Source organism: Babylonia areolata, chromosome 19 (assembly GCF_041734735.1).
Source record: "Babylonia areolata isolate BAREFJ2019XMU chromosome 19, ASM4173473v1, whole genome shotgun sequence".
Lineage (NCBI taxonomy): Eukaryota > Metazoa > Mollusca > Gastropoda > Neogastropoda > Buccinidae > Babylonia > Babylonia areolata.
In genome coordinates this window covers 38,713,844-38,723,552 of record NC_134894.1, presented here as the reverse complement: position 1 = coordinate 38,723,552, position 9,709 = coordinate 38,713,844, and the positions used below count along the sequence as shown (strand labels likewise).

Below are 9,709 nucleotides of genomic sequence, written 5' to 3'. Positions count from 1 at the left end.
AGTAGTTGTCTACGTTTGTTTTGTTGCACCTGATGTAATTTTTCTTAATGAGATAAGTTATTATTATTATTATTATGACTCTGTGTGTGTGTGTGTGTGTTGTGTATGTGTGTGTGTGTGTGTGTGTGTGTGTGTGTGCATGCGTGCATGCGTGTGCCTGCCTGTCTGTTTGTCCGTCTGTCTGTTCTTCTTCACTTTCGTTCATTCTCCGTATGCATGTTACTATTGGTTTACCTGTTAGAGTGACTTTTCTGTACAATTTTTTTTATCTGTAGAAAATCTCCTGCTGCACTTGTTCCTTTCACGTGGGCTTAGCACATGCTGCACATGGGACCACCTCGGTTTATAGTGTCTCCCGAAAGACTAGGACTCAGATCACCACGGAAGATCTAGCGGATGGGGACTACAGAAAATGAACATTACTAGCCCATGCGTGACTCTAACGTTGAACATTTGCTGCTGCGTTGGGCGGCTAATGTTACAACTGTCAGCCACACCAAGTAGACCTGTTTATTAATAACATGTTTGTTTGTTGACATTGGTTGTTGTTTTTTTCCGGGACAGAGATATGTGTGAGACTGTGGGACTAATTCGGGAATGACATTAATATAGTCGTACGAGACATGGTGGCTTTTTTGTGCTTTGTTTTTCTTTGTTTTAGAGGATTCTTTTTATTTCGATTACTTTTCTGGCTTCAAAGATGCGCGATTTCATACAGAAATGCATGTGTCAGTTGTTAACGTCTTGTGTTGTGTGGATTTTTATTCATTATTTAATGACTCTGTGTGTGTGTGTGTGTGTGTGTGTGTGTGTGTGGGTGCATGTGTGTGTGTGTGTGTGTTTATGTGTGTGTGTGTGTGTGTGCTCGCGCGCGTGCGCGCACGTGAGTACGTGTGTTTCCGCGCAGACTGCTATGGTGTGTGCTCGTGCTGACCGCGGCGTGCTGCCTGACCTACACCATGGTGGACTTCTACGTGACGTACACCGCCTACCCCTACACCACCTCCGTCACCGTGCTCCGAGAGCCCACCCTCACCTTCCCCGCCGTCACCATATGCCTCAAGTCCCCCTTCGACAAGACCCGCCTGCTCAGCATGCGCAACGGAACCATGTTGATGGAGTACGTGTTGAGCATGACGGAACTCAACAACCCTTTCCCGCCCAAGTGGACGTCAGAGGACCTCAACCAGACCTTCGGGAACCTGTCTTTTACGGAAGTGTTCGCGAACGCCAGCGTCAAACCTTCCGACGTGATTGTCTGGGCCTACTTTGGCAGCGAGCGCACGAACGTCGCCCATGATTTTGAGGTCTATTGGTCGACGTTCGAAACCTGTTTCTCCTTCAACAGACACCATCCCATGGCGGATTCAGAGGAGAGGAAAGTCAAGCCGTTGGAGACTTTCGAGGTGCTCATGAAGCTGAACGAGTCCCGGTTACTACCCACCACCACCACGGGGGTGATGGTAGGTCTGTCTTTGATGTTCGCGTGTGTATCCGCCGCCAGCTATAGAAATTTGTACAGTGTTGTTTGTCTGTCTGCCTGTCTGTATAAACCAGGGATGGGCTGCATAAATGATCTTAACAGCGCTAAGTTTGCTTATCGTTAAGTTTGTTTGTTTGTTTTGTTTGTTTTTCGAAATAAACTTACGAAAATTCTTCAGTAACAGTAAGTAAACGTAGTACTGCTCAGGTCCCCTGGGCAACACGGCCACTATCATGCACGCCCGAATTCTTCTCGGTCTGTCAATCACAATAACTAGTTCGGATGTAATCTCAGTTTTGAAGCAAGTGGAGTGGACTGTGAAGGCATTTCCCCCAGATTAGTGACAACTGCAGGAAACAAAATTAAACTGAAGCACTTGCCAGGTGGCGCATGAGTTCTCTCTTCCATCATTAACCTTCTTGAACTAGTTACCGCAAATTTAAAAAAAAAATAACAAAGAAAAAGAAAAGAAAGAAAAACATAGCTCGCTCTGTAATCGGGATGGCCCGCACACATATATACATGTAGGCCTTCTGGGTTGTGTTTGCTCCCTGCTCATGAGCTCGGTGAGAGAGAGAGACCGTGTGCGCTTGTGTGTATGTATATTATATATATATATATAGAGAGAGAGAGAGAGAGATACAGACAGAGAAAGTGAGAGGTGGAGGAGGCGAGTCAGCCATGGCTGGCCACTATGGGGTCAGTTTTTGTGTGCTTTTCGGATCTTGCAGCAACGGGAGTTCTAGTCTAAACACTCCCAAATCCCCCACAAAATATGCACAGCACGTGCTGACGGGTTCCTGTGTGCTCCATTTATCCTCCTTAGTTTGGTATGCTCTTTTGACAACTGTAGCTAGATGAATGTAGCGAACTGAGACGCGTTACGTACGCATGATGCGGTCAGATAATAATAATAATAATAATTATAATAATAACAATGCGCTTTCTTCGCCTGTACTACGAAAAGAGATAAAATCGGGGTTATCAGTCAGACTATTTTTCTCATTGAGAAAGGTTAAAACATTGATATGTAAACACAGACACACACACACACACACACACACACACACACACACACACACACAGATAGAGATACGCACAACACACGAATATCTGTAATGGGAGACAACCATAGATGAGATCAATTAAGTTGATTTCCTTCCCTTAATCCAACCTGTTACCCGTGTGTGAATTGTGCTGAATCGCTGTGTTGCGCTGTGCTGTTCTGTGCAGTGTGGTACTGTGCTGTGCTGTGCTGTGCTGTGCTGTCTTGTGTTGTTTTGTGTCGTGTCGTGTTTCGATGTGTTGTATTATCACACAGGGTTTTTTTTTGTTTTGTTTTTTCTTCTTCTTTTGTTGTTGTTGTTGTTGTTGATTTTCGGGATACCCATCTTCACACTCACTAATCGTTTCATTCTCACTGTCTGACGGACAACAGGTGTACGTGCACAGTCCACATGAGTATGGCTACTCCATAGACTCGCCCATCCACATTCCGGACAATACCCATGGTCATATCTTAATCTCTTCTAATAAGGTGAGCCAGTTGGTTTCTGCTTGTTTGTGTGTTTCAATTTGTTATACTAACTTAACTTTTATGCGTTTTCCCCCAACTTTGCTCAAGTAATCTCATCATCATGATTATCGTCGTCAACATAGTCAACATCGTCAAAATCGTCAACATCATCGCCAGTCAGCAACAACAACAGCTACATTTATCATCATCGTCATCATCATATCGACGCGGCGCAATCAATAAAAAGCACGGTCAGATACTTCCAGCAGAAGTAATAACAAGAACAACAACACAATAATGATAGAAATAACTTTTGCTTAAAAAAAAATCATCATCATCGTCATAGATCCAAAGCACAAACACGCGTGGACAGGCTCTTCCAGTCATGATTAACAACATCGTTTTTACACAACAAACAAACAAAAAGTTATATAAAAAAAAGAAGAATATTTGAGGCCACACGACGTCCAGCCAGTATTGTTCAGGGTTTCCTGTTATCTGGGACACGGTCAAATGAACACACACACACACACACACACACACACACACACACACAATTACCGTATATATATATATATATATATGTGTGTGTGTGTTTGTGTGTGTTTATGTATATATATATATATATATAAACAAGCTGAAATTGCTTGTCACGAACTATCAGTTCTAGCATCCCAGCATTTAACTTGACCCCACAACTGATTATAAAAGTGTTTTTTGTTGCCGTGCGTTGTTTTTGCTGGTGTTGGTGTTGGTGGGTTACTGCGTAGACTGATTATTTGGAAAGGCTTGATTAAGTGATAAATTGATTGCTTGATGTTTCAGTACCGATTCCTAGGCAAACCTTTCTTCTCGTACGGTGGTGAAGATTGCGTGGACACGGAGGATCCATTGTTCAGATCGCCTCTCGGCTTTAACCGATCATTTACCTGGAGAAACTGTATATTCGACGCCGCCACCAGAGCCGCTGTCCAGAAATGTCAGTGCGTCACCATGTCCGGCAAGGGTAAGTGACATCACGCATGTGATGTCACTGAGACGGACATGCACATATGAATGTGTGTCGTTACATCACTGAAACAGACATTCGCGCGAATGCGTGTGTAGTGTATCATTAAGACGGACATTGTACAAATTTGTTTGTATAATTTTCATAAAGACTGGAATCATGTGCTAATGCGCGTGGTGTCGTCATTAAGACGGACATACGCACAAATATTTGTGGTATTGTCATAAAGACGGACTTTCGTATGAATTTATGGTATCGTCATTGAGATGAACATACGTATTATTGTGTAGTGTCGTATGGGGACGGACATTTGTACAAGTGTGGGTTATTGTCATGAAAAGGGAAACGCTTATGGGTGTGGGTGATGTCGTCAGTAACTTAGGACAGATATACGTACAAATGAGCGTGGTAATGTAATAAAAACGGGCATACGTATGAATGTGTGTGGTGTCATCATTAAGACGGACATTCGTACAAATGCGTCGGTGTGGTGTCGTCATTAATTAAGACGGGCATTCTTATGGATGTCTGTGGTGTCGTTTTTGAGACAGTGTGTGTGTTTTTGTGTCAACGTTTGCATGTACGAAAAAAAACAGTTGTGCACAATGTTAGAGTAAAGACTTACAATATGTGGTGAATAATCATGCATTTAGAAATAAATGTTGGGTTAATGGCAGTGCTAGCGGCAACAGTGAGGGTTAGTGGAAGTTTCACTTAAAGCAGCAACAGGCCTCAGAGACAATGGTCAGCCGTGAAACTAATATAAACACACACACACACACACACACACACACACACACACACACACACACACACACACACACACACACACACTCGGGTGTGTTTTGAGTCTATCAAATTAAAAACACTAAGAGGACTCTTATACGAATCCTTCGATAAGACAATGACATGAGTATATCTTTCTTAATGTATTGACGACGCTCGTGCGAACCTATCGTTAACAAGCATTGAGAAGATAAAAAGCATTTATTATATTCGTTATCAAATTACCGACACACCGTTTATTTTCCAGAATTTTACGGGCCTGAACTTCCTGTATGCAATCTGGCCCTCAGGAGAGACTGCTTTGAATACTGGTTCAGTAAGTCAGTGTGTCCAGGCCGTGTGTGTGTGTGTGTGTCTGTCTGTCTGTCTGTCTGTCTGTGTGCGCGCACGCGCGTGCATGTGCGTGTGTGTGTGTGTGAGTGTGTGTGCGATTGAAAAAACTGTCTGTAAACAATATATTATCAAATACATTAATACTGATATAACTGGATGAAAAATGAAGAAGAAGAAATGTGCATTGACAGTTTGCATTATGCCATTCATGATTATTAACCCAAAAAATCTCTTGCAAACGGATTAATGGTTTACAATAGTAAAAATCAGTTCCTAACAGGTTAATCCTGCAACTGACTTAAGCTTTACAATATTCAGTGTCAAGTGGTGACTTTGACAACCCTTGAAAATACGACAATTTTAGCATGTATTTATCTGTATCAAGTTTGTTAATGTAGCTCTTTGTCAGCACTGAAAAGAGAGAGAGAGTGTGAGATTTTTAGTTACGATTTCATGAGCAGGTTTTAAAAAGTATGACTTCACTTAAAACAAAAGATAGCCATGACGGAAATAATTTTAACAGCAAACATATGCGAATAGATAGACCTACAATGTGCCAACTGTAAAAGTTACATGATTTTCGGATTTTTTATTTGTATTTTTTTAAGCACAGTTTTGCTAACAATACAGCAGATAAGGATTTCAACTACTTATTGTTAACATGTCTATTTATTTACTTATCCATAATTAACAACAAATATACATATAGATTATGTGGTATAAAAAGGAAAAACACTATGAATACCAGTTGTAATCATTATCAACATCATTTCACCAATATTGTTGACATCTTCATTATTAACAACATCATTATCACTACCGCAAACCACCACCATCGTTACCTTCATCAAGCCTACTATCGTCGTTCTCATCAATATCACAAACATGATCACCATCATCATCATTGTCGTCATCGTCGTCCTCAATCTCATTATCATTATCATCATCCTTACAGTTATCATTTATATTTTCACAGAGGAGGAAATAGCTGCCCAGCAGGGTGGTGACAGTGCCAATGGGACCCGTGTGCTGTGTACCACGCAGTGTGCCTTCACCGAATACGACCACAAGCTGAAGCTGATGCCTTTCCCGTCCAGGACCTTCAAGAAATTCTACCTGGATGCCAACAGTTTCTTGTCGGAAGACTTCTTCGAGTAAGACGTCAGCCACAGCAAAACATTCCGGGAAGCCAAAACGCTGCACCACACAAAACAAACATCTGGCAAAAACGCTTCGCCTGAACATCCAGCCAAACACTGCAATCGCAAACACCCAGCCAAAACACTGCGATCGCAAACACCCAACCAAAACACTGCAATCGCAAACATCCAGCCAAAACACTGCAATCGCAAACATCCAGCCAAACACTGCAATCGCAAACACCCAGTCAAAACACTGCAATCGCAAACATCCCGCCAAACACTGCAGTCGCAAACACCCAGTCAAAACACGGCAATCGCAAACATCCAGCCAAAACACTGCAATCGCAAACATCCAGCCAAAACACTGCAATCGCAAACATCCAGCCAAACACTGCAGTCGCAAACACCCAATCAAAACACTGCAATCGCAAACATCCAGCCAGAACACTGCAATCGCAAACATCCAGCCAAATACTGCTATCGCAAACACCGAACCAAAACACTGCAATCGCAAGCATCCCGCCAAAACACTGCGACTACAAACATACGCCATTTCACATAGTTCCAGCCAAAGCACAATAATTATGAGCTGGGAAAAGGAACGGACTGAATATTATTCATTGTCATGAACACCCAGACAAAACACGTGAAAGCGGAGGGGAAAAAACAGAATGGAAGCAGTCATGACACCCACAGTAAAAATAAGGAGCGGGTGATATTAATAAGTAGACACAACAAATAATCAGTCCAACGATTAAAAGTTTTTGACTGGCAAAGTATCATGCGTTTCTCTTTCTCTGTTCAATATCTGTCTGTCTGTCTGTCTGTCTGTCTCTTTTCGATAACCTTAAAACTGCATGGTCACAGGGTTTACATGTTATTTTTCTGTGTGTCTACAGCGCCGCAGCGTTCCTTAAACTGGAAGTGAGTTTTGAGAATCCCCTGGTGACCGTCATGGAACACCAACCTGCCATCCATGTCGCTGATATTTGCAGTCAGTCTCTGTCTGCTGTCGTCCGTCTGTCTGTCTCAAACATCTGTTGACATCCGTCATTTATTTTATCGTACATCCAGCTGTACTGGTCTGAAATCAGGGAGAAATGCCAGAGAGAGAGAGAGGGCAATACACGCAAAGTTCGCTGGAATCAATTTTTGTTAACTCTCTCCATACGAACGGCGAAAGAGACGACGTTAACAGCGTTTCACCCCAATTACCATCATCAAAATATTGCAAGCGGAAGGCTCTTGTACTGAAGAGGTGAATGTTGACAAAGAATACCACAATTCAGACGACGGAAGTTAAAGGTTGGGTCATTCAGACACCCACTGGACTTCCGAGGGGTCTGTGTAGAGGAGAAGAGAGGACTGGCCGTACTGAGTGAGTTAAGATTTAATGAAATATGGTAATATCTTCATTTCTTAAATACTCATTTTCTACCGGAAAACAGTTTGTTATCATATCAAAGTTTGAAAAGCAATATTTCCAAAGATTAGGCGGATAATATTTTCCTCTTTCAAAAACACAATTTCCAACACAACATAGAATATTTTCGTCATTGTAAATCACAGTTTCCAATAAGTGGACATTAATTTCGTCTCTAGAAAATAAAGTTTCCAATGGAATTTTTATCATTTTCATCCTTCAAAAAACAGCATTTCCAACATCATAGATAGTAATTTCGTCTTTGAAATACAATATTCTCTGTGAATATATACGAATTTCATCTATTTCATTTCCAACAGAGTGAATATTATTTTCTTCTTTGAAAAACATCTATTTTCAGGACAATAGCTATTATTTTCGTCTTCGTAGAGTGCCGTTTCCTACGCAGTAGGTAGTATTTTTGTTTTTGAACATTTTTGGTATTCTTTTCGTCTTTGAAAGCACTATTTCTAACACAGTGGCCCTTGAAAGCTTCATTTCAGCACAGAAGGTAGCATTTTCGTCTTTGAAATTGCTATTCCCAACACAGAAGGTAGCGTTTCCGTCCATGAAAAAGACTAGACTATGTATTCGCCCTTGAAAAGCTCTATTTCCAACAAATTAGAGTGTTTTCTAACAAAATTGAAAGCTTTTTTTGTTGTTGAAGATCATAACAACAGAGTAGGTATGTTTTCGGCTTTGACAAGCTCAATTTCTAACATACAAGAGTGTTTTCCAACAAAACAGATAGCATTTTCGTTTTGCTGAAGATCACCATTATCCAACAGAGGGACCCGGTCGCTGTTTTCAGGTACCCTGGGAGGTCAAATGGGTCTGTTCCTGGGAGCCAGTCTGCTGACCCTGACAGAGCTGATCGAAATCCTGCTGTCTTTATTCTGCACCTTTGTCTCCCACTGCTACCACCGCTGGAACAGGCCGTCTGGAAATCGTGTCACCAGCCTTCCCTCCCCCTAAGTCGCCATGATGACACGTGACATTGATGGCGGGCACATGAATTTACAAACGTTTTAACAGTGAAATCCCTGCCCCTGGTTTGACGACTGGCAAATCAAAGGGAAGTCAGTGTGTGTGCAGTGTTTATGGCAGTTAAATCACCAACTCTTTACGTTACGCACCACCGATTCTCTCTTTCGAAGTTGAGAAATGCTGTCACTCAGGTCAAGTTTTCTTCTTCTTTCTTATTTGTTATACTTTAAGCAGAGCTTATTGCCAGTCTGACTGGCATTCTTATATGCAATATATATTTACCACAGACTTAAGTTTTCTTCTTCTTTCTTATTTGTTATACTTTAAGCAGAGCTTATTGCCATCTCACTGGCATTCTTATATGCAATATATATTTACCACAGGTGTGTCAGGTCAGATAGATATATCTGCTACTGGTAACCAGGATCCCAGTACTACCTGTTACAGGGTCGAATTGCTGGCGACTAAACCACCACCCCCACCAGTCCTCTCAGGAGGATGGTGAGGAGGGTGGCTAGACACCCTGGTGGAATTAAATGACCCATCAGAGGGCGCCAGCTCTGGAGAGCTACCTGCGGCCACCTAGCTAAGGGAGTAAACCCTGACAGAAAATCCGGTGTGGGGCCCCTATGGCGGTTGGATGGCAAACTTTATCACTTTCCGGCAGCTCCTGCGGCCGCGTTGGCACCAAAACGTAACAGCCTTGCTGTTCCTTTGGATCTGTCAGCGAGGTGGAGAGGGGGGACAAGCTGCATGGGCAACAGCCTGTCTTCCATATTACATTGCCCAGGCTTATATCCGTCCATCCGACATTTGGTCCATGGTCAGCCATGACCGAAGGAGGCCTACTACTACTACTACTATTTACCACAGACTTTGAATCATAGTTTGTTTGTTTTTTTGTGGGCATGTATTTTCAGTTTGTTCGTCAGTAATAATAACTGGTTGAATACGCATTATCCCACAAGGATCGATAAAGGTTGCATTCAGAGGTTTGTTGGATTTTCTCTTGACGAAGTGAACGGTTGAA

General features: G+C 42.2%; 1 protein-coding gene across 1 annotated transcript; it reads left to right on the top strand.

The window, feature by feature from the left end:
* Nucleotides 1–959: 959 nt before the first annotated feature.
* Nucleotides 960–8,667, top strand: LOC143294166 (acid-sensing ion channel 2-like). Its single transcript, XM_076605597.1, has 5 exons — nucleotides 960–1,463; nucleotides 3,825–4,005; nucleotides 6,104–6,281; nucleotides 7,169–7,263; nucleotides 8,504–8,667. The coding sequence occupies exons 1-5, from the start codon at nucleotides 960–962 to the stop codon at nucleotides 8,665–8,667; spliced, it is 1,122 nt and encodes a 373-aa protein (XP_076461712.1).
* The last annotated feature ends 1,042 nt before the right edge of the window (nucleotides 8,668–9,709 follow it).